Genomic DNA, 24,782 nt, shown 5'->3' with positions numbered 1-24,782 from the left:
TCCATCCGATGGTACAGTAGGGTGTTAAATAAAAGCAGGTGCGTAACAAATTGAGTTTCGTGAAATATGAAAGTGGTGTGGATTTTGGAAACAAAATAACTGTAATTAGGGTTTGGATAGGGTGTTTGAAAACTTTGGTTGAATGTGATTACTTTTGTAGGAATGTTAATTTATGTTTGTTTGATTTGATTTCCATGAAAAGAAATTATGCTTTCTAGCGAAGAGTGCATAATATGTGTGCCGCACTGTAGGAGCTTGAAAAACGATAAGATTGGACATTGGAAAAGAACAAAATTCGTGAAGATGAAAAATTATATATTCTTTTGTTCATTTTTGAGATGTTAAGTATGGTTTTCCATTGATGATAGCAATATTTTAACGAATGTATTATCGATTTACATTTTTATCGTTTTTAACCCTATTGCTTGCAACCACACATTTGCTCAAGTTGGCCATTCAAGTGGGTATAGTTCAGTTTGAGCAAAATGTGTGGTATATGAAGGGAAATACAATCAAAGCACTATTATTTCTATCATTCTAAACGTGTTTCGTCTATTTATTTATTCGCGATTTACGGTAGTACACAGCTGGTGTTCCAAACAACAACGGACAGTTTGGGCCTCATCCCGTGTTGGTCAAACCTTTTCGTTCGTATCTGTCACTTCCCAAGTCAAAGTTTGTTTACAAAATTCGGCAAAAACTTTGGAGTGCGAGTCTGGATTTTTTTTAACAAAAAACCTCATTAAAGTGAGCTATAATCAGCAGATTACCGCGCTGCAAGGGGTTTTATGAAAAGTATTTTATGTTTTAAACTGAAGATGTTCCAGTAATTGTGTGCAAATGGCCCAGTTTGCATGATCTACCTGCAAGCATCTTGAATCGTCTGGAAAAAGTGTGATACAACAATATTCGTAAATTATTTATAAAAGAAACGCATCGCAGAGAATGCCTACGCAAAAGAAGAAAATGAAAAAAGCTAACGAAACCAGTGAGGGTAAATCAACCGTCGACATCAAACAAGAGCCGGAAGAGTTGAAACCACTGAGCGCGTACGTCGACGACCGGCTAGAGCTCATACGGCAAGTGTTTTCCTGCGTAAAGCCGAAAGAGATCAAGTATCTTCTGCCGGACTTTCTGGAGGGTAAATCGAACGACATTATAAAGGAGCGTTGCTTGGACGAACTGCTCGGTATCTCGACCAAGCGGCTACATTCAATCATCAACAATGCCAAATGCCCTACGGACACGGAATCGTCATCGGAGGGGTCAGATGTGGAGAAGATTGAAGGTATAGTAAACATGCGTTTGCGTGCGTTCGCAGCCAATTTATTGTAACACCCATCTCTTTGTAGAGCACATTTCTTTGGATGAAATTTCTTCCGATTCCGATGTTGACTCAAAGCGTGTCCCCAAGCGGAGCAAAAAAGGTAAGCGTAAATGGTTACGGTCCGTTTCGATGAGCAACCAGTGGTACATAACGCATTTCCAATCCGAGTACATCTGTGTCAGAATCGACTGTGCATCCTGATACAATACAATTTCCACCGTGCAGATACCCAAAGCGCCTTCCGTAAGCAATCGCATGTCGTATGAGCTTCTGTTGTGACGCATTAGGTACTGCCGGTACGATAACAGGCACCAGGTACTTTCGTAGCAAAATACGCTGAACTTCTTCATCGGACGGTCTGAGAAGTAGTACGACGCAAAGCGGGTTTGTCAAAGAGATGTCTATGGCTAGTTTTGGGCCATCTTTCTCCAAAGGCAAAATGATGGCGCTGGCATTCGCTTCATGGGCGGAGAAACTCAAGCATGTAGCCATTGCTGCATCTTCTGGGGCTAACGTTCTGTTTGACTGTTGGTGTGTTGTAAGCTGAATTTGATTAACCTGTTTCAAGTGGGTTTGTACTTTTGTGAGATCACAAACACTTGTTATGATCACATCAGCCTCTTCAATTGTTTCCGGCACCATTCCTTCGGTATCCAAATCGTACAGAACCGCTTTACCTATGGACTTTTTTTGTTTCAATATATCAACAGTTTTCGTTACGAAGGCATCAATGCACTGGTCCACATCACTAAACGCGCTGAATGGAGGAAAACAATCAACGTGCACTATCATTTGAATACTTCGTGCGATTTGTTCTTTGCACTGAATTGATTCGAAAAATGTGTGCAATGATTTAGATTCTACTTTTGGCATGATTATAAATTTACATCCTTTATCCACAACACGTTCCAGTTCCTCCAGTGTCGATGACATGTCCAATTCCATTTGTTCGTCTTTTGAGGTATCCTCACAGCCCACTGTGACAATGCTGAAACGGTTAATAGATCCGGCTTGCGTTACTTTGCACGTAACAAACCCGGATACAATTCTTTCCACCGTGAGTTTCACTGAATCAATCGATAACACATCACCAACACTGGAGCGATTTAGCCGGTCGAAATTCGTTACATACTTAACCTCATCAAAACACTGATGTTCATATCTTACATCGGCCGTAAGCGTTATTAGTTGCTTTTCGATTAGTCGGACTTGTGATATTCCGCTGGAGAAAAACTGCACTCGTGGATAGGGACCGCTCAGTTCACACATAATTCCAGTGATCACTGTCCACGGCCGATACTCTTCGGCATTCCTTTTAATGATTTCGTTACAACGATCTAACAGAACCATGGCTTCCTGGGTTGTATATAAACCGCATTGAATGTAAAGAAAGGTAGCGCCACTCCGCAGGGCTGCCTGAATTTCGTCCGGAGTGATATCTCTATGCACTTTCACTGCCAGCTTTTGCCAAACAAGTGCATTCGTTGCAATAAAACGTTCCATTTTACTAATTAAATTCTTTTCCCCTTTTTAGTTGATAACAGCAAACAAACCGATGAAAAGAATGGTGAACCAAAATGTAAGTTTCGATCAAATGAAAACACACACTTCGACGTAGACGATGTGTATTGATGAATTTTGTTACTACATTGCTTACTGCAGCGGAAAAGGAGATGACCGTGCTGGAGCTACTCGAACTGCAAGCTCGTGCTCGTGCAATCCGTTCGCAGCTAGCCTTGGAGCCCGTAACCAAAATAGAAATCGAATCCGAGCATGAAGGAGAGGATGGTCGCCATGGTGACGTTGACACTGATGACGAGTCGAAGCAGCCAGCGAGAATGCGCACCACTTTGAAAACATCAGAATCGACGAAAAATGGCAATGATTTAAAGAATGAAAACAGTGCCCAGCAGCAAACGAAGCGTGTGCGATTGAAACGAAACTTCCGCATCCGGAAGGTTGGCGATGAGGATGATGATGATCAAGAGGTGTCCAGCAATCCGCCCGATAATGGTCGAGAAAAATCCACCGAACAAGCGGTTGAGGATGCTGAACCAGAAGCGTCTGCTCCGGAAAAGACACAGGAGGAAGAAAAATCTACCGAATCGGTAAAATTAAACGAAACTGGTCAATCTTTGGAAAAAGAAAGTTCACCGGTAGAACAAGAAATAGAAAGTACTGCAGGGGAAGAAAATGTTGGTACACAGTCGGTAAACGTACAGGACACTAGTGAAACAATTGAAAAGGAGAATGTTCCGGACTCTGGTAGTCTCCATCCGGATGAAGACGAAAAGCGTGAAAGCTCGCCGGAAGTTATACCCGTGGAAGCTAGCCCGGAAACTTTATGCATCTCGTCGGACTCCGAAGAAGAGCGGCTGGCCAAGGAACGTGCATCGATTTTCGTTCCCAACATCGAGGAACTGGATCGTCAGGCAAAGAAAGTGCCAACACCAGAACCGGAAAAGCCAGCTGAAGATACGGAACCGGAGGAAGGTGAACTTTCGGAGGAGGAACAAGAACCAGCACCGGTGGAATCGGTTGCTGAACAGCAGTGTGATCCGACCGGAGTGTCGGAAGAAACAACGCGACCGGACACGGTAGCTGCCGAATCCGTTGAAGATGGTCAAAAGGAAACGGAACAATCTGAAGTACAAGGAAATGTGTTAGAAGCTGAAACGGTGGAAAAGAGCAAAGATGCACAAGAGACAGAAATACAAACGTTATCCTCGAGCAGCGATGAGTCCGATGGGTCTGGCAGCGGAAGTTCATCCGATAGCTCCACGGAAGCTGAAGATGATGAGGCCAAAGGTGAACCAACCAAGTTAGACAATTCTGCTCATGACGATGAGGACATTGTGGAGATACACGATTCTGGTGATGAAAATCTGCTACTGGAGGATAAACCTCCAGAGGAGGAGGCAAAATCCTGGAATACGCGCTGGTTGAAGAGTAGCCGCGTGGCCAAGGTAATGGCCGCATCCCGTCTAGGCAATAAAGTACGCGAAAAGTTGAAGAAAAAGAAACAAATTCAGCTTGCGGCTGAGCAACAACAACAGCAGCAGCAGCAGCAAGAACCGATAGTGGATAGTCCAGAGGTTTCGCAACCATCACCGAAGACGAGCGAGGCGGTTGTTGGGGAATTGCCTCGAAACATAGAACTCGGTTCCGTAGAGCATTATCGGGAACTGATTGCACAGCAAGAAAATAAGCAAGACTAAAACCATGAACACCTCTGACAGTAATTTTACCCACGTGAGTAATATTTTAAATTCAACTTCAAATGAAATAAACGCCACCAGCAACGATTCTAAATACCGATTTTAATACTTTATTGCCTATAATTCCAATTTATTAACAAAATTGTTCGTTCGTCTAGTTAGAGGAGGACATATATGTAAAGGGACACGTCAGGTTGCTACAATGATTGCTACTCTATAGGAAGCATACCCACCGAACGGGCTGGGGGTACATCTAAATAGAGTTTACACGCGACGGGGACATTCGTTTACAATTGCATAAATAATATGATATTACGTAACGTACTATAGGATAGCGGTAGGATTAGCAAGGTTAGGGAAAGCGCACACACCATACACCTTCGCGTCTGCAAGAATTTGATCGATTAATTGTAGCGGCGTGGCCGCGATGCATGCAGCCCAAAGCCCAAAAGTCTATATAAAGTTTCCCAGTGTTAGAGGAAACGTGCGTTTTATGCAAAGCTAAAGTTACTGAAATCCGTCTTCAGCTGTATGGTTGGTTTCTGCTGCTGGGCGGCACTGTTCCGAGCGGCAGCGTTCGCTGCTTCACTTTTACTCTTCTGAAGCGTGGCATTCATCTGGTTGCGCTTGATTGCCGCTTCCAGCTTGCGCCGAAGTTCCGGTGCCTGCGCCATGAACGTTTTGAACTCTTGTGGATACTTTAGGCCAATCTTCATTAGCCACTGTATGGCGTGATCGTTTAGTGCTACCACGTACTTCGATTTGGTAGTTCGTTGCTGTTGCTGCTGCTGTTCCGGATCGTCCAGGTAGTTGATTAGAATAGGTACGAGCAAGGTTAGCATTTGGATGCCTGCATTGAAAATAAGAACCAAAGGAGGCGCATTAGTGATTGAAGCATAGAAACTGTTTCAAGATGTTTGGGAAGAGCAACTATTGCTTTTTGACAACGCAAACAGCAACAATCGTTATCATTACCTTGCATCAATTCTCCTGTTGTGTGCATGAAATCAACGCAATGAATATTGTTTGTATTCGTTACAATAACTTTATCAAATTATATCATTCAATTTGAAGAAATACGTTTTAAAATCGTCCCGTTGGAGGATTTCATTTGTAAGAAATGTTTTTCTTCAAACCAAAATAAATACCACACATAAAGGTAGGCAATTACTTACGATTCTGAGGTTCCGCTAGTGCGATCAGTGCTTCAACCGTCGTAATACCTTCCAACACCAGTGCGAGCTCGTGCTCATTGGTTGGATTGCGTGCCTGCTCCGAGTACAGATGTTCGATCAGCCGCGGTGCCAGTGCGTGTATGTACGGTGTGGACACTTTCAGCTCACCATTCGCAAAGATGGAGCGCATCGTCTGTACGCACTTCAACTGCACCGGCAACGAAGCGCTTTGGAAGCACTGCCGGAAGTGATTTATGCACGGATACTGTAGATTCGGCACCGAAACCACACCGGCCGGCGAATGCAGCAGAAAGACGGCGATCGCCAACATTACCGTCACTTCGTCCATCTTCGTTTCCTCGCAACCCGTCTTGGTGAGATCGATTATGCGACCGAGCGCACTCTGTAGCAGCTTGCGCCATTCCTCGCCGGACAGGGCGTCCTGCCTGCCGTGCCGATGGGTGGCGAGCACTTTTAACAGCTGAACGGCAGCCTGTACTACAACGTTCGTGCTTGCAATCATGGACTCATCGTGCACGGACTTTGTTGCCACTTCTTTTATTACGCCCGTTGTGAGATACAGAATCGTCGGCAGGATGGAAAGGGCACCGAGCGGTGAGCAGAGGGTGGGCAAATCGTTCAAGCTTTGGATTGCGCTCGCTACCAGCAAACAATTATCATCGCCCAGCTTTATAATTCCGTTCTGTGCTTGGGCCAACTGGCGCTGCAACTGTTCGTTCGCCACACGGGTACTCTGGGACGGGTTCATGCCCGGGATTTGTCGTGCAAGGAGACAGAGCACCACTTCCAACACGGCATACACTAGTGACTTGCCTGGAAGTATTTCACCCTCCTCGCCACCTTCACCGAGGTAGTCCACGTCTAGCGTGGGTGGTTCCGTCTCGTCGTTACCATTTTCTCCCGTTGCTACGCCTTCGTCGCCGGAAGCATTTGCTTTGTTGCGCCGTTCCTCTACCTTTTCCCGCTCCAAACACTCGTTAGCGGCCATTATCGTTTGTTTCAGTATCGAAATGCACAAGTATTGCACCTCCACGCTGTCCCGCGTCAGTATTAACCGGTGCAGCACGTTACACAGCTCGACCGGTAGTGTTTTGTTGCGCATCAACATTTCGCGCGACCACGCCGAATCGAACACGGTGTAGAGGGACTGCAAACAAGCGATCACGCTGTCCAGCTTTTCGTTCGTTCGTGTACTGCAGAGCGCTTCCATGCAGATGCCAAAGATGAGATGAAAACGATCCGCACTTAGACTGCCGTGCGATATCGTCGCTACGCTTGATGCCAGCGTGCCGGCCGGTTGTGCTTTAGCGGCCGGAACCATTGCGTTTGGTGCATCGTTCGCATTCGCCTTATCTTCTTCCTGTTCGCGGGATAGCTGTTGCTGGTCGTTCTTTTCGAACCCTTCGGCGTTTAGCCACAGTGCTGCCGCATACAGAATTGGTGGCCACGAGATAAGGTAGTGCGGTTTCGACAGGTTCATCGTGTCGTTCGTGTAGAATGCTCCACCATCGTGCGGTAATTGACTTGCGTACTCTGCCGGCAAAGACAGCAGGGCATAATCTTTCAGTGCCGCCAACCAATGTTTGGAGAGATTCTCCAGCTCCGGTTGAACCAACGAGAGTAGGCTTTCGCCGCGGCTTTCAAAATCACCAAACTCATCGTCGAATGCCAATCTGCTGAATTCTTTCGGCTGTCCCGCAGATGGAACGGCCAGATGGGATTGGTTGCCTGCGACGGTGCAGAGCGTTTTCAGCATCTGGCTAGCCGGAGCGGCTCCATGTCCCACCATCGCCATGATGTACACTTGGCCCCACGCTTTCAGGATGCTTAGCTTCTCGAGCGTGGCCATACTTTCGTTGTACAGCTGTGTACTATTCGTGCGGCTGTTCAATTTGCTCAGGTTCGACACGAGCAACTGATGGACACGGCGCAAATCGTTCAAATCCCGCGCCACGCCAGACCCGATCCACGCACTGCACACTTCACACGCCGCCGCCGTCACGTGCGACGGAGTGTCTTGAGAAAATGCCGGCCTAAGGGCGGCGCCAACCTGTGCCTGGAACTGTTCCAGCAGCAAATGGCCCGGAAATTCCGGTTCGGGCACATGCGCAAACTTGTCGATGATTTCCTGCAACGTTTTCAAACCTTCCAACCGCAGCTGATCGGAATCACTCGTCGCTGCCATGAACGCCATCCGGATCAAATCGGAAAGATGCAGCACCAGGAAATCGCCGCGAGATTTTGTCATCTGCATCTCTTTGGCCGCCAGCAGGTCGAAGTGATTCGAGCTAGCATTTTCACACGTAGCGATAACTTTCCGGACGCATTCGGCGGCAAATACTCGTGTTGGCCACCGGGGCTGTACCGCGGGGTGCGTTGCCTGGTGATCTTCCGCGTGGAACTCCATGTTGTCGTCGTCATCGTCATCATCTGCATCATCTCCTTCGCCATCATCCCCACCGCCATCCTTACCCGCGGTAGCTCCACTACTTCCTGCACCAGCACCGGCACCTCCACCGCCAGCCGCACCAACACCGGTTGCTCCCGCAACCGTTCCTTCCGCTCCTACGGATGAGTCCGACGCAACGGTAAGCACATTCTTGCACATGCTTAACCACTGGGATAGATTCTCGGCGGCCAATATCTGCAGCATCGAGGTGATGGTATCGTGTATGTTCCGCACCATCTGACTATCGCTCTCGGTGTCAAGCATGCCGAACAGCACACCGGGCAAACCGTAATCGGACAATGCATACCGATCCTCATCGCTCACCAGATTTGCTGCATGCTCGCACACTTCCTTTGCTTCGCGCGTGGTCAGCTGCCGCAGACAGGAGACGGCCGCTTTTCGTAGCATTAAATAGTTACTGCTCAGATTCTGACACAGGTTAGGAACTAAGGTTGATAAATTGACGTTGCGCGGTGCGAAGAGATGCAACTGCTGTAAGCATCCCGTCGCTTCCGCCTGTACTAACGGATCCGAATGCGCCTGCATGATGGCCGCAGCACACAGGAAGGACGATCGTGCGGTGGCAACCGAGTTGGAGTCGCCCTGCAGTTCGGGACCGATCGTCGTGATCAGAGCGCTAAGCACGCGTCCAATGCACTGATGGACGTCGACATGGGACTGGGGAACCGTCAGCAGAAGCTTTAGTGCGAGTGACAGTGTCGGTTCAACGTACCCACGGAACATGGGACCGCCCGAATCGGCTATCAGCGACAGTGCGTAAAGAGACCACACCTGCACCACCGGCGAACTTCCATCTTGCGCGAGAGCCAACAGGATGGACACACTCGTGTTCAAATGCTGCGATGAACCCATGCCACCGACGTATCGATGCAAACATCCCAGCGCTAGCGAATGTCCCGTACGCGTCACAACGTCCCGGGCAGATTTTAACCGATCGAAGCTGGTCTGTGCTAGTTCAGCGGTCACACGCGAATCACCCACCACCTGCGCGATGCGCCCGAGTGCTTCACCGGCCGCACAGCGCAGTATCGGGTTCGCGCTGGTCAGTGCGCTAATAATCAAGTTCGTAGCACTCTTGCGCACATCGTCCTGCCCGATCGCTGACTTTGTTTCGGTCAATCCCTTCAGCCCGCTGAGCAGGGCGGTAAAAATATTCATCTGTACCGCCTCCTGGCGGGAGCTTTTAGCATGCTTTATACACTCGCCAAAGTGTTCCAGCATCTGCAGCCGATGTTTGTTGGCTACCTTCGGGAAGATTAACCCGAACAGTATCACGGACATATCGATCACGGCAACGCCGAGCGGCAGGGGGCCCGGGCACTGCTCACCAGCCGCGATTCCCCGGAACAGACAGCAGGCATCGTGCTCGAGTGCACCGGAACCGGCAGCGCTGTTCGGTTGCAGCTGAAACGATAAAACACAAAACAACATTAATCATTCGATCTTTCCGCCTCACGCCATAAAGCTTCTCTTGTCAGGCAGGTGAGTGAAGCACTTTGGTTTGCCTTTGGTTTGCTGTGGCTAATTATACTACGCACACGCTACATAACAAAAAATAAAAGCTTGACACTTGAAACAAGCAAAAGTGGAAAATTTGTGATACGTATGAAGAAAGCAACTTTGCGTACGTGAATGCATACTGTTCAAAATGATGCTGTATGTTGGCGCTCGTACTGGTGCTGGTTGTTTTTACGATGCACTAAAACAGCATAAATATTAATGAACAAAAAACAGGAAAAAAATAACTGACACGATTGCAGTCGACGAAATTGATGAATCGAAAATACACAGAAAGAATGTGTAAAAAAAACATAAATCACACTCATATCCGTAAGTATGTTTGCAGTGTTGAACAGCAGGTTGAAATATTTAAAAAATAAGCTTGAAACAAATCATAGTTAATGAAATTTGCTTAGCACAAATCTAACAGCATGGTTGGCAATTGTAATCAATGGGATATGAAAGTGGATGAAAAGCGAAGTACACGTCAGAGCGAAAACGAGCCTAGAGAGTCATCTTCGTGGCTACCGGAAATGTGCACTTTACAAAAAAAGGTACTCATAAAAGAGACGGCAGAGATATGGCAAGCAAGTCACAGGACAGGAAGGGCACTAGAAATGGTCTCACTTACATAATCACCGTCAGCCTTACGGTTCGGTTCCATCTAATATTGGTGTATAGTATTGTGTGTGTTTTGTTTTTCATTGCCATCATCGTATTACAAAAGAAATGCGTATTACAAGAGAAGGGACCCCCGGTACGTGGTGGTGAGTGAGTGGTAAGATAGAAGGAAGAAAATATTCAATTCAATAACTTTGTTAACATGGTAGTCCCTTAAAATACTGCGCTATTCTTACTCACACACACGCACATACACGTTCCATAAGTAAAAACGATATCATTATCCATATAATGGATTTTTTTAAAGTTTATAAAGAACTTGAAATTGTCGAAACCAACACAAAAAAATCAAAATAAATACTGTAAGATTATCTGTATCATTGAATTCAGTACATTCTGATAAATTTTCGTGAATAAAATCAACGCTTCAACAACGCTACTTCCAATTTACATTGTATATCAGTCTTCGATTCGTATTTGAATCATCGAAAGAGAACAGATATCGAGATCGAGGTATCGACCCGATGACTCAAAGTAATATACTTTCAAAGACAACAAAATGAATTGAATTCTTTGTGTTAACTTTTTACAATTTCAAGTTATACAGGGCTTAAAGGAACAACGCCCGTTTTGAGGTCCTGGAAAGTTGTAAGGTTAGACTCGTTGCCAGCTTACCTGATCTTCGATCGTACGATGATCGGTGTCCTGTAACCAGGTACCTAGTATAATCGAGTCATCGCCATGACACATCTGCCGCAGGAAGGAGGTCGTAGTATTTGCCGGGTTTTCCGTGAGCGTGAATTCCGATACAAGCATTCGGAGCAGATGCGTGTACGATGATTCCAGTGCGTTCGCCGGTAAAAGTGATAGAGTTTCGTACAATCGCAATCGTACCATCGCTGTCGGTGCTTTCAAGTGTTGGCCATAATTTTTCAGCACTGACGTTATGCTGCAATTTGCAAAAAAGGAAATTAGTTACACCTTTACTAGGAAAGAAAGCACCAAAATCAACACTCACTTGATCAACATAGCTAGAGCACTTTCGATCGGTGTCAGCAGTCGGCGTGTGATATCGTCCGTAACGAGTTCTGGACAGTGCAGCAAGAAACTATGCATCACTGACAGCGCCCCAGCACGGCCCTCCAATGTCACCTGCCAGGTGAATGCATCACCACGTGCCTTTTCCGACTCGAGTTCCTTGGTTGAGCGCGGAAAAGCGTTTCGCCACAGCAGTAACATGCGTGGCAGCAGACCCTTCACAACCGGCACACCCAGCGTCATGATGGCGCCAATCAGTAGCCAACCGGCCTGCGTGCGGTTCAGCGACAAACGACTGTTCTGACTAGCCGTACGCAGCAGCTCTTCGGCGGTGTTGAAAATAATTTTGCCGCGTGTGTGCGGTATGCCCAGGGGTGAATATCGTACACCGCCAAGCACTGCCGCCAGCGCCCCACTGTACCCCGAAATTGCATCCGGCGAGGTACGCATCTTTTCAATTGCATCAATAAACCGATCAATGAGCGGGGTGATTTGGCTCGGCACGGCCACACAAACGCAACGCAAACACCAAGCTGCGGCGAGCCGCGCTGCCATGCAGGGATGAATCAACACGGCACAGATTGCATCGATAAAGTTTAGCGACTGGTCGGCGAGCAGGTTTTGTGCAGTAGTGCCAAGCAGCAGCACCAGACTACCGAGTTCCTGCAGCGCACAGACGAGCAGATGCTGACTGAACAGTGTCTCTTGGTTGGAATCTTTTGCATTTTCGGGATTGAAGTCGATCGAATTCATCTGCTTTGCGATCAGGTGTATCAACTCCTTGCAGGCCGACGATTGCGCCTTTTCGCCCAGCATTTTCCCGATGACGGACCGCAGTATGAAGTTGATGCATTTTCTTGAGTACACCGCATCCACGTGTGAGGAGGCCGCCTTGGGATTTGCCACCAGATCCAGCACGTGCACAAGAAACGATTGCATGTTGCGCTCCAGCCAAAGCCCTCCCATCGTTTGCACAAACACCACGTACGCATGGGTGACACCGACCCGCACTTCACGGTTGACGCCCGAGCTGCCCTTTATGATTTCACCCGTGCCCTTCAAGAACGATACACCGCCGCGCAAAAAGCCGGACATTAGTACGCCGAGCGCTTCGTCCAGCGACACCGGTCGCAGCGATTTCGTGCTCGACGAGGACGCGGTCATGCTGCTAAAGTTGCGCAAACTGCCATTCTGCGTACAAGCTATGAGCGTACCGAGCAATTTGGCCACCGCACACCGGACCTCGTAGTTACAGCTGTCGAACGCGCGGAAGCACAACGATGCCAAACTTTCCAGCTCGGACGTGTACAGAAAGGGGGCATGTTTGGTCATCTCCAGCAAACAGTTGGAAGCGGCCACCCGGACCGCCATCACGCGATCGGTCAAGCAGTAGCGAACCGCTTTGTAGATGTCCTTGTGCACGTTCGAGATCGCCGATCCCATGCCGGCACACACCTTCTCCAGCGTCATCATAATTTCGATGCGCGACTGCGATTCGGCATTCTTGAGCGATTTCAGCAAAATCTGTACCGTCTCTTCGTACGAACGGCCCATCATGCGGCCCAGCTTTTCGTACATGCAGCCCACCACACAGATAGCGGCCAGCCGGGTCGGCAGATAGCTGGGCGAATCGTCCTTGTTCTTCAGTATGTCATTGCACTTGTTGACCGTTTCGAACAGCAGAAACGTATCGCCGACGGAGAACAGGGTGGCCAGACAGCGGGCGATTAGCTTGCGCGTTGGTGGCCCCGGTGCACCCTGGATGTGCTGCGTTAGCTGCTCGACCAGCTTCTTCTGGCAGCCCTTGATGTCGGACTTTTGGGCCGCCACTAGCACCTTGTCCAGGAAGCGCAACCATTCAAAGATGAATACGGGACGCTTCTGTTCCGGCAGCTGGTTGAGGGCGACCTCGTTCAGCGTTAGACTGTGCGAGAGTTCCATTCTTGCGCTCAGTTCCGCTTCCGCTTCTTCGTCTTCTGTCGCACCGTCGCAGGAATTCTGCCCGACCGGATGAAGCTGCGGAAAGTGTTTTAACGATAATGTCGCTGCGTCGCGAATATAGCTGCAAGCAAACAGAAACGAACAATTAATTGGTTGTGGTTGTTATTGGATTACAATCATATAAATAGATACAAAAGGGTATGAAAGCATAAAATAATAGCACCTTTCAATGTTAGATAAAGGCATTCTATCGAATATCATTGTTGTTGTATGTGTGTGTGTTTTGTTTTATTTCACACACCGATTGGAACGATCGGTCCAGCGATCTTGAGTGAAGCCATACAAGGAGTTTAATGTCGAGCAACTTTCCTTATATTGCTGCCATTGAGTGTCCATTGAGCTGGACTTTACGGCATGTGCCGACCTAAAGCAGCAACATGATGGAATCAATTCTTCTCTACGCATGATCTCATCGCAAATGTCGAAACTTTTGAAAAAAAGCAAAAGATTTTGCGAATCGAATCGAACAAAAGCATGAGCATTTTGTTTATATGATAAATTCAGCTTGAATTGTTAAACAAAAAGGAAAATTTTCTTTTTGAAAATAATTTTATAATCCAAGTAATAGATTAAAAGAGGCTCAAAGTGCAGTTCCCAATTAGCTAGTTTACACGCGGCTAAGAGGTTACGAATATCAGTTGACCGTGAACAGCAGCCGATCAATCCTATGCAATGCTCTTGCCCTACGCCGCATAATTCACACACCAAATACATATCGGTTGACTTATTGCCACAGTGCTTTACTTTCATTACCGTACACCGGTGACTTGTTTTACTTGCGTCCTCCTTAACCCCAACCCAAGCTTACAATAACATGAGAAAAATTATGTTTCATACGGTTGTGATGGTGTTATTTACCGAAATAGTGATAGATTTTCGATGTGTCCCATATTGTGCACACTTTGCCAAAATAGCAACACTTGCAAACGACTTTGTGGTGGTCGCGGCGTGTGGTTGCAAAATTTGCTGCCGGTAAATCACTTAACTGTGCGAAAGTTTGCGCGACTAAGCACAATCGAACGGATTATTACATTTACAGGATGCGGTTAAATGGGTTTACCACCGTTAGCTACGGTTCATCATCAATCTTTCTCTGGCAATGGCATGACAGAAACGATAAAATGAGTTTTAAATATGTTGCGTAAACCAGAACACATGGAGCCACATGCTACACGATCGACCGATCGTAATAAAATGGCACACAACATCAATTTGTTTACAGCGTCCGGAATGCGCTGTAAGATGAAAGGGGGAGGGCACTTTACACTTTTAAACACTTGCAGGGCATATATAGCGGTATCGCGTTTTATTTTAGCTTTTGCACACAGCACCAGCTTCTATCGCTTTAACAGACGGGGCGCGTCCGCTTTGGATCGAACTGACAGGCCACAAAAAGAATCTGGCTTTCTGGAAGGAATCGTAACGCTCGTCAAACAAATTGCAAAGCTTTCCGAGGCACCTCCTTAGGCCCGGGACCACATTCCAAACATTATTGATCCTTCGCTTCGACGCGTCTTTTGTGTTTAATATATACACGCTTGAATCGAACCGCGCCAGTTCAGATTTGGCCGTTTCAAGTTAAGCCTTCAAGAAGAAGCACACACACACACACACGAAGAAACACGAAGGACAAAACGGTGTAGAACGCACGGAAAGAATTCGTCGACCGTTCGTCACGCGACACCGTTCCGGGGCAAACTAAAAGCAAAGTGGCTTATGTTGAGCGAACCGGCCGCAGCGGAAAATTGACCACGATGCATTTATTACCGGTTCCGTCGCTTACAACCACTTCGGAACTTGGCATTCGTGAAGCCTTTTTGTCTGCTCGTCTTAAGCTAGGATACCGGAGAGCGGAGAGCGAGCAGCAAGCCATGCAAAGGAATCGCAGCGCACCAGCGGTATGTTGAGCTATGCTTTTTTATGCATCATAGCAACCGCTCAGTGCTCGCGGTTAAAAAGGCTCGAGCAAGTGTAGCATCCCGTCTCGGTCAGAGCCATCGACCCAATAAAAGCCTTTTTTTATAGGGATTTTTTCACTCTCCGCTGGGCTATTGCTCTCTTTTTCTCACTTTCATTGATCCGCGCCTTCTCCCGCTGTGTGTTGTACGTTGTGGGGCGCCGTCCGCTGTTTGGGCTGTCTTTTTTTTGCTTTCCTTCTTCTTTCGCAGTAACCACCTTCACCTTCGGCCTTCCAAATGGGAGGTCGGGAGGAGCATTACGACGGTTTGTTCTGCCTGCTGCGTGAAGAAGCGTAGGAAACTTATCATAATCATCGCCCTTTTTATTGTGTAACCAGCAGTTCACGCCCGTACGGGGTGCTTGTCATTAATTACGAGAAGTTCATAGCCGGTCTTTTGATTGGGCATTTATCGTTGTTTTTTTTAAATATTTTTAAAACATTTAAATAGCATATCTCAGAAGTCGATCAGTTTCGTTTTAAACATGTTTCCTGCATTGGATGTTTAGGTGAGTTTTATAAAATTAAAGTATTTTTTCTTTGCTTACATCTTCTGTGTTTCATAAAAGCTCACAATGAAATGAGGCTTTGCTATGAAGACATCGCTCTAAGCTAGCTTTGGACCCATTTCTGTTTGTTACTCCGACGCCAGTGGGTTACAAACCCGCAATCTTAAGTTAGATTAGTTAACAAAACTATTAAACAAACGTCCTTGAATGTTTGTACAGGTGCTGCTACAAGTACAAACATCGAATTAGGCAAAACGATAAGCATATTTCAAACTAATCACCCACTGTAACGCTAACTGAACACGAACAGTCCATTTTGTCCCGAACGCCACCGGATGGAGGTTAACCATCGGTAAACACGCCAACTACAAAATGCCTCTAGGGACTCCTTCGCTCAGCGCCACAGCATCCCATTGCCGGCTAAACGGATAGCCGAACTAAGCAGATAGACATTGGCTGCAGTATCGGAGAGAGCGTACTTTTAATGATTATCTTTCCGTGGTCGCTCTTCTGTCTGTCTGCCAAACTGCCCATAAAAGACGACTGACGCCGGTCGAGTTCGGTGCGTGTCGGTTGTATGGCCACCGACGGAACATACAGCGACCCATAAAAGTGAAACCTTTTTTGGCAAGCCATCCAAGGCATCAACGGCGCATTTTGGTGTGGGTATCAAGGGTGACTGATTGCCGGCCGGGCAAACTTTTTGGCAATGGTTTCAAACTAATAATTTACCGACTCGTGAAGAACTGCCTAATTTATGCGCACAATTGTGGTTTAAAGCTGTTTCTGGCAAAGTTTGCCACCTTACTGGTCGGGACTGTTCGTTCATGCTTTATGTTTCACGACGATAGATGTTTCGGGTTGGATTACATCCCCTTCCGCTGCAAGAGACATAAGCAAATAAAGGTGTGAAAACTGTATAAAATGTGACAGGAATTATTAAACAATTCCCACTGAAATTATTCAGTGCAGTAGTACTTTAAATAGTTGCGCAACTCGACTGATCGTGGCGGTAGATTATTTTACCACTCGTTTCCTTTTAGGAATGTAACCTTTCCTCGATTCCATCCAAAGCATGCTCTTCCGCATTACTTTGCACTTTTAATTACTTTCCACCTACGCTTGATTCGATTCCTGCAAGCTTTTTATTTTCAATTAAACACGTTCACTCATTGATCCATTCCCTTGTTCAGTCACTGTCCACCGATCCGCGACCGACGGTGCCAATGGCGATTTGGTTTCGCCACACACATTTGGCAAACAGACATATCGTAGCGCATGGACACGCATCGAACTAACTGAAGTCATGAGCAATCGTTATATCGTCACGGCAACACAACGCATGGCCCCATATTGAATCAATCATGGTAGTCGTGACAATGCCAACATACAACATCGTATCAAGAAACGGAGCAACCACCCACAGTAGAGGGCTAAATTTTTTCATCATTCGGCCGATTCGGTCACTTTGTTCTGCCCACACATTTTGATCGCTCTAGGCACACGGAATGGTCAATCTGAACCGAGAAGGCAGTAGAAAAAAAATACACACACAAAATGATATCATCAGGAAATGGGTCACCAGCTAAAGATAGTGAAGAAACCGCACCAGACCGCACATGTTTTCCTGGTTACGGCATTTGATGCACATCGGAAGTATCGAATAGACTGCAACTATCGAAATACACTTACTATTTTTCGCTATTTCAACATAATTCACACATATATCAGCTGATTTAAGCCACACTTTTGCACGCAGCAGAGAAAAAACTGCGTGCAGAACACTTCTTCCCGATTTCGACTTCTTCCAATCGCTGTGTGAGTTGTGACACGATGCAGTTTCGGCAGTTGCGCTTTCTGCACTCAATCGCACTGTTTTGTAGACGTGTAATGAGGATCTGAACCTGTACTAGCTATGGCCAGGGTGCAATGCATTTCACATAACGCACTTTTACGGAATACACGAGATATTTAGCAACTTTTTCGACTATTGTTTTTTCCCAAAACATTGGTTTTGGCAGATTTGCTGTAGTGGGGTGTGTTTATGGTTCCACTTTTGGTACTTCATCTCTTCTGTACACAGGGTGCCTCTGTTTTGCACTGTGATCGATTATCAATGAAAATGGTTTGATTTGTTTCTGTACTTTTTAATGTAACTTTAAATTATGCATTAATTCACTTGTATAGCACACTTAAGAAATTTAACCTGGGGATAGAATCACTCATTGAAACGCGAGACCGTTTAAACACTAGTAAACTTTTGCATTTAGTACGTTGGTTACACCGTGTTTGTTCTTCCTACTCGTGTAATTTTCATCGAACGTTCATTTTAATACATCGTTCGAAAGGATGTAAAAATTGAAAGTTATATTTTAAATGTTTGAAGAGTTTTCAAACCTTAAAATGTCACCTAGTTGACCATAGATGTAACGCAGTGCATGTGAATCATTACAAACAGCTGATTTGTGTTGTTGTGAGCACCAAAACTCCGTCTTTACGAAACCGAACAAAACAGGTTCGTCCACCACGTTGGCGCTAAATTTCATTCGTTTATTAAAATCTGTGAAACATCTCCGAACGATGAGTGAAGCAGTACATTCCACCGTATCATCAGGGCTTCTTGGATCGGACAGTAAAGAAGACAATCAGAAAGATATCTGGATTTTCGGGTACGGCTCACTAGTATGGAAAGCAGATTTTCCGTTTGAAGAGAAGCGAACGGGCTACGTTGAAGGATTCCTGCGACGCTTCTTCCAAAACAGTATTGATCATCGTGGCACAGAAGAACGGGTAGGTGCTGCTTTCCATCGGAACGCACAAACATATTAACAAAACACAATCTGTACTCTTCAAATTGCAGCCTGGACGTGTGGTTACTTTAATTCACTCGGAAAAGTCTGAATCGAAGGTTTGGGGCATGGGTTATCGTATCGGTGCCAAAGACAAGCTACAAGTATTGAAACATCTCGACCATCGGGAGAAGAATGGATACGAACGACATAGCGTCAAGTTTTATCCCTATCCCTGGAGTAAGGACCAGTTGAATGAACCGCAATCGATTCTGCTGTATGTAGCGACACAAGATAATCCATCCTTTGCGGGACAGAGCGACACATTAGATGAGATTGCGGCACAAATACTCACTTCCGCTGGCCAGAGTGGGCGAAATCCGGAGTACGTGTACAAACTCGCGGAAGCGATGCGTCAACTCTATCCGGGCGAACAGGACGATCATCTGTTTGAGCTGGAAAAATTGCTTTTAAAGCGCGATCCGTTAGCAAATGTGCAACGAACGCCGGATGCGGTCCCCGACGGTGATGCAAACAGATCCGAACTCAGTAAGGAGGGGTAGAATTGGAAACCTTCGGAGGATAGAAAACAGCAACATGCGGTAAAATAATTAGATAAAGATCTCTTCTCAAGGAATGTTGAGTGCGAGAAGATGGTGAGAAATTATAAATGATTTAATCATGGTTTTTAAAACCGTAACTTCAATATTAATATAACATTATCGATGAAATTAATTATTTCAATTGTTAACTTATTTGATAGTCAAACAAACGCAAAGAAAGAATCTTCGTATGATTGAACCTGTTTCCGTATTTGAAGAATTCCAGTAATTAAACCGACAAGTATAAAATTCAGCATTGTGAGGGAGGCAAACTAAATGGGCGGAACAACAATGCGGAAAGGGACGAGTTCGGGTGGAGGTCAAAACGCACCGAGGTTGTATAAACAAAGCCCCGTATGCATTTGTTTACAAACAGCTGTTTCACACATACACGCAACGCCCTTGAAATCCACGCGGTAACATGATATTTAGCACTCCAAAGAGGAGCATCGCAAACGTTCGCGCGATCTGCGCATGTGCCTGCCGCGGAGGCAGAACCAGATTTTCTCCGACAGTTGACTGACAATAATATTGGATATCGATCACTGTCACGGCGATCTAGGAGGGAAACGAGCATGTTTTTCAACGCCCCGTGAACACATTCGCAAAACCGTGCAGGCGATGTCGTACGCCTGGGCACGCTGTTCCTATTAATGAGTCGATCCGCGCGACAGCATGCGATCGGTAGCGCTGCTCCGTTGACGGGTGAACGATTTAAATTGAATTATGTAAGCTCCCCCGAAATACAGTGGTACGATATTGGTGGAAGCACAGGTTCCGAATCCGAATCGAAACAGTGTTACAGTGGCATCGGTGTGCCAGGGTGAATCGAAATGTTTAAGATACTGAGAACCGTACCTGGTGCGCGGCCAAACACACGCGGCGTGATAAGTGAAACGAACCCCAGCCAGGCGCGTGTGGTAGTGGCTGGTGCAGGACTGCTGGGTAATTCGGTCGCGTACCATTTAGCGGACAATGGTTGGAGCAATGTGCTGGTCCTTGACCAGAGCAAGGTTGGCAGCGGTACGTCCCACTTCGGGTCGGGTACGATTGGGCTGTTTAAGCCTACGCCCGAGCGCAACATTGTGGTGGAAAGCCTGAAACTGTACCAGAAGCTGCACCGGCAGGGCCACGACATTGGACTGCGAAGATGTGGCAGTCTTAATTTAGCGCAAACGCACGATCGCGTGATAGCGTTGCAGCGCCGCGCGGCTTACATTCTACCGACCGGGATGCAGTGCGAGCTGGTGGATTCGGACACGGCGAGAAAGCTGCACCCGTTTCTCAACACCGACGATCTGCAAGGGGCGGTTTACGTGCCGGATGACTGCATTGCCGATCCAGCGGCCGTCGTGCAGGTGCTAGCGAGTGAGGCTAAGCGCAAGGGCGTTAAATACTTTGAGGGATGCCAAGTGAAATACGTAAGTGGGGATTGATAGTTTCCGCAGTTAAAGTGGTGGGATATTCGCGTCGATGTAAGATGATATGTTTAAAAATTGGAAGATTTTGTTCAAATGGTCCGTACGGCGTAGGGCGTTCGTAGCATATTTTGGGGCAGCCCGGTGGCATGATGGTATCAGCGACGGTCTTCATACGAACGGACCGGATCAATATTCCATTCGGACCAATCCTCAGTAGCAAGGATTGACTATCCGGCTACGTGTTAAAATTAAGTCTAAGCATGATGACCTGCTACGTAGGTCGTTACGCCAAGAAGAGAGGTGATACGGGTAGGGGGAAAAAAGGGTCCATAAAATTACCCAAAGTTATCCCAACCTATCCTTATGCTTCTTACTAACGTGGTTGATCAATCATTTTCTAGATCAATACCAAAAACGAGCGAGTTCACTCAGTCGAAACCGATGTCGGCACGATTACCTGCGAATACTTCGTCAATTGTAGCGGCATGTGGGCCCGGGAGCTTGGGCTAAAGTCGAAACCACCGGTTCGCGTACCGGCCTACCCAGCACAGCACTATTACGCCCTCACACCCAACCTAAATCTACCGACGGACGACGATAATCTGCTCCCTTGCATTCGGGATTACGATTCCAACCTGTACGCACGGCAGTACGATCAATCGCTGCTGGTCGGTTGGTTCGAGAAGGATGCTAAACCAGCGTTCGAAGACACGAAGGACATCCCGAAGGCGTGGCAGGATCATCTGCAGGAAGACCACAGCCATTGTGCCGGTCTGTGGGAGAAGGCTGTCGATCGGTTGCCGGTACTGCGTGATCTCAGCATGCCGGCGGTACGGAACAGCCCGGACAATTTCACACCGGACGGGCGCCTCATATTCGGCGAATCGGCCGAGGTAAAGAACTATTTCGTTGCCTGCGGTATGAATGGGAACCCGCTGCAAGGATCGGGTGGCGTCGGTAAAGCGTTAGCCGAATGGATCGTCACCGGTACGCCAACGATCGATATGCTGCCGTTCAATGTGCAACGCTTCCTGGACCTGCACAACAACCGTCAGTATTTGCAGCAGCGTATCCGCGAGGTCGTGGGGCGTCAGTATGCGATCCTCTATCCGAACCAGAGCGAGTACAAGTTTTCGCGCAAGTTACGCTGCTCACCGTTGTACAGCGTGCTGGAGGCGCGCGGGGCCGTGTTCGGTACGAAAATGGGCTACGAACGGGCGCTGTACTTCGATGCGGATTTTTGCCGTAAGTAGTCGGGCTAGGGTACTGATTGCCACCTGCTTACGCTCACCTTTTCCTACCCATTTCAGGTGGTGATCGATTGCCAATGCTCCCGGAAGGCAGTTTCTACAAGCCGAAATTCTTTCAATTCATGGAGAAAGAGTACCAGGCCTGTGCGCAGCACGTCGGCATCATTGACATATCGTCCTTTTCGAAGATCGAAATCAAACCGGGCATCCAGTCGGATATGGTTTCCGGCGACAATCCCGTACTGAACTACCTTCAGTATATGTGTGCGAACGATGTGAACATTACTGTCGGCCATATCGTACACACCGGCATGTTGAACGAGCGTGGTGGCTATGAGAACGACTGCATGCTGATACGCCAGTCGGAGGATAGCTATTTTATGATCTCTCCGTCCTCGCAACAGACGCGCATCTATGAGTGGATGTCCCGGAATTTGCCCACCGATGCGTCCGTGCAGCTGAACGACGTTACCTCCATGTACACCGTGATAAACGTCGTTGGCCCGAAGTCCACCCTGCTCATGAGCGAGCTGTCGAACTCGGACGTACGGTTGGCACCGTTCAGCTACCGGAAGCTCAACATCGGTTACGCCAGTGATGTAATGATCATGTCCTTCACACACACCGGTATGCCCGGCTACTGTCTGTACGTCCCGTCCGAATATGCACTGCACGTGTACGATCGACTGATCACCCGCGGGCGCGATTATGGGGCGCGTGATGTCGGCACGCTAACGCAACGGTTCCTGCGCATCGACAAGTTCATTCCGTTCTGGGGCGATGAGCTGACCAGCATGACGACACCGTTCGAGGCAGGGGTATTTTACTCGGTACGATTGGATGTAAGTACGGTGTGTGCATGTTCCGTGTGTTCTGAGTACTGGTTGGTTTACAGATTTCACAATTGAAGAAAAAGGAAAATTTCATCGGCCGGCAAGCGCTGGAGCGTCAGAAGCGCGAAGGTTTGACGAAGCGGCTCGTGCTGTTTCATGTCGAGGACATTGACATCGATAAGGATGTGTGGCCGTGGGGCGGTGAGCCACTGTACAGAAACAACGAATTTTGCGGTACGGTTACTTCGGCCGGGTGAGTACTTGAAGAAAGATTGCATTGAACTACGGGAAGGTTCCTTACTTTTACCACTTTACATTCAAGCTACGGATTTGCGTCGGAAAAGCTAGTGTGCTTGGGATATATTAGTCGTCCGGAAGGTAACGCAGTGCGTACCATCACCACGGAATTCCTCATGGACAAGGATACGGTTTATCACATTGATATTGCCGGCAAGCGGTTCCGTTTGACACAACACATCCATCCGAAGGCAGCAATGGCTAGCGCAATCGAGCGACAAGATCTGAGCAAATCGTACCGCCCGACTGTGGTAAAAGAGAAAAAACAGCAACAAAGTTGAACTAATCACATGGCTAGTTTATATTGCAGAGATTTATCTGAAAACGAATGCACAACGGTACAAAAGAGTTAATTTATTTTTCAAATAAACATATGTTACTTCTGTACTTTCATGTACAGCAAATGCTATGAAGATGTTTGGAACATAATAACAGTATGCAATCCAAAAGATACAATATCCTAAAATGCTCAACCGTTTCAATAATTTTTAAAAGACCTGGCGTCTCCATGTTTGCCTACATCGACTGTTTTACCGTGGGATTTGAAAACCTGAGGAGTTTGAAAAACTCCAACTTCCAACTACAACCCTGAAACGCATTAGATGTAAGACGTTTCAAAACAAAAGCAAACGTCTGACGAATGTGACAGCTGGTCGCTGAACGTAAACATGCCAAAATTCTCCTAAACACATTCAGTCGAGGGCCGCATTTTCGTAGCACGTACACGAAAATGAATATTTTAAGGCGAATTCTCCCTATTTCATTACATTTACCGAAATGTTTATCAACACTAAGCACTCAGCAAACATTTGCTCTTCTCCAAAGGTACGACCAGTCATGAGAAAACAACATTCAAAGTTACATAAAACCCGGCACTGGGGACTAAACGCGCACACGGTTTGTTTTGTTTGTTGCAGGAAAATGTCGCCTTCGGTAAGAGCGATTTCCACGACGGCTCCAGGGGCAGAATTGATGGAATTTTTCGACGACAAAAAGCACTGGGGCGAACAGGAGGTAAAGCATGGCCGTGGATGGACGAAGGATGATCTGCGGATCAAGTCAAACAGCGACCTGCACCAGCTGTGGTTTGTACTGCTGAAGGAACGCAACATGCTACTAACGATGGAACATGAATGCAAGGAAAAAATGGAACTTTTTCCCAGTCCAGAACGGTTAGATAAGGTAGCGAGCGGCGTGGTACGTGGTTTTAGTGCAACGGTACTTTATTAGCGCATTTTTTCACAATTGCAGGTCAAAGAATCGATGAACAATCTGGAAGAAGTGGTTCGAGAGCGAAACCGTGCATACCACGAACTAGAAACCGGGCAGACGGGTGAACGTCCCGGAAAGGTCGTCCCGAACGAGCTGGGCATACGGTTCTACTATCGTGCATTTGAGCATGTGATTCCGGGGTACGCTAACCGCAAATGGAACGAACGCCACAAATTTACCTACAGGGGAAGTGCCGTGAAGAAATTTTTGCTCCTGTATCGCGAACGGTTGTACAACGAGAAGCGAAAACTACGCAACCGGGAACGGAACGAGGTAGTCCATCTGTTGCGCCGATACCCCAACCTCGATCGCGAAACGCTAGCCCAACGTTTTCCTTCGGTGGACGTGGAGAAGCTGTTCAAGTTGGATAAAATTCGTATGAATTAGTTCGTAAAGAGCTGTGTCCTAGCACACGAATAGTTGTGAATAAAATGCATTCGGAACAGCGTTTAAATTCAAACGGTACTCGAATTGTGAATAC

At 47.1% G+C, this 24,782-nt stretch overlaps 6 protein-coding genes across 9 annotated transcripts; 4 read left to right on the top strand and 2 right to left on the bottom strand.

The window, feature by feature from the left end:
- The first annotated feature begins 699 nt into the window (after window positions 1-699).
- Window positions 700-4,638, top strand: LOC128299511 (neurofilament heavy polypeptide). The gene is made up of 4 exons (XM_053035501.1): window positions 700-1,288; window positions 1,353-1,427; window positions 2,862-2,906; window positions 2,990-4,638. Exons 1-4 carry the CDS (start codon window positions 946-948, stop codon window positions 4,543-4,545), a joined length of 2,019 nt encoding a protein of 672 aa, XP_052891461.1. The 5' UTR covers window positions 700-945; the 3' UTR covers window positions 4,546-4,638.
- Window positions 1,442-2,830, bottom strand: LOC128299512 (uncharacterized). The gene has a single exon (XM_053035503.1). It carries the CDS (start codon window positions 2,828-2,830, stop codon window positions 1,442-1,444), a length of 1,389 nt encoding a protein of 462 aa, XP_052891463.1.
- Window positions 4,628-13,311, bottom strand: LOC128299510 (HEAT repeat-containing protein 5B). Of its 4 annotated transcripts, XM_053035500.1 has the most exons (8): window positions 11,351-13,311; window positions 11,008-11,281; window positions 10,343-10,375; window positions 8,271-9,615; window positions 7,091-8,222; window positions 6,633-7,006; window positions 5,721-6,581; window positions 4,628-5,395 (listed from the first exon to the last, which is right to left on the bottom strand). In XM_053035500.1, the coding sequence occupies exons 1-8, from the start codon at window positions 13,309-13,311 to the stop codon at window positions 5,037-5,039; spliced, it is 6,339 nt and encodes a 2,112-aa protein (XP_052891460.1). In that variant the 3' UTR covers window positions 4,628-5,036. The 4 variants fall into 4 exon arrangements, with proteins under 4 accessions (XP_052891460.1, XP_052891459.1, XP_052891457.1 ...); XM_053035499.1 differs by lacking the exon at window positions 10,343-10,375; XM_053035497.1 differs by lacking the exon at window positions 10,343-10,375 and adding an exon at window positions 5,521-5,535 and having other exon boundaries at window positions 5,721-9,615.
- A 5,021-nt stretch (window positions 13,312-18,332) lies between these two features.
- LOC128299409 (putative glutathione-specific gamma-glutamylcyclotransferase 2) lies at window positions 18,333-19,345 on the top strand. The gene is made up of 2 exons (XM_053035371.1): window positions 18,333-18,627; window positions 18,698-19,345. Exons 1-2 carry the CDS (start codon window positions 18,418-18,420, stop codon window positions 19,187-19,189), a joined length of 702 nt encoding a protein of 233 aa, XP_052891331.1. The 5' UTR covers window positions 18,333-18,417; the 3' UTR covers window positions 19,190-19,345.
- Window positions 19,346-20,061: 716 nt separating this feature from the next.
- On the top strand, window positions 20,062-23,350 carry LOC128299407 (pyruvate dehydrogenase phosphatase regulatory subunit, mitochondrial-like). Its single transcript, XM_053035369.1, has 5 exons — window positions 20,062-20,649; window positions 21,051-21,894; window positions 21,960-22,741; window positions 22,795-22,985; window positions 23,055-23,350. The coding sequence occupies exons 1-5, from the start codon at window positions 20,062-20,064 to the stop codon at window positions 23,308-23,310; spliced, it is 2,661 nt and encodes an 886-aa protein (XP_052891329.1). The 3' UTR covers window positions 23,311-23,350.
- A 370-nt stretch (window positions 23,351-23,720) lies between these two features.
- LOC128299408 (39S ribosomal protein L47, mitochondrial) lies at window positions 23,721-24,773 on the top strand. Its single transcript, XM_053035370.1, has 3 exons — window positions 23,721-23,854; window positions 23,947-24,211; window positions 24,281-24,773. Exons 1-3 carry the CDS (start codon window positions 23,760-23,762, stop codon window positions 24,686-24,688), a joined length of 768 nt encoding a protein of 255 aa, XP_052891330.1. The 5' UTR covers window positions 23,721-23,759; the 3' UTR covers window positions 24,689-24,773.
- The last annotated feature ends 9 nt before the right edge of the window (window positions 24,774-24,782 follow it).

This window comes from Anopheles moucheti, chromosome 2 (genome assembly GCF_943734755.1).
Source record: "Anopheles moucheti chromosome 2, idAnoMoucSN_F20_07, whole genome shotgun sequence".
Classification (NCBI taxonomy): Eukaryota; Metazoa; Arthropoda; class Insecta; order Diptera; family Culicidae; genus Anopheles; species Anopheles moucheti.
Note: the sequence above shows the minus strand (reverse complement) of the source record. Positions and strands in the feature narration are given on the sequence as shown.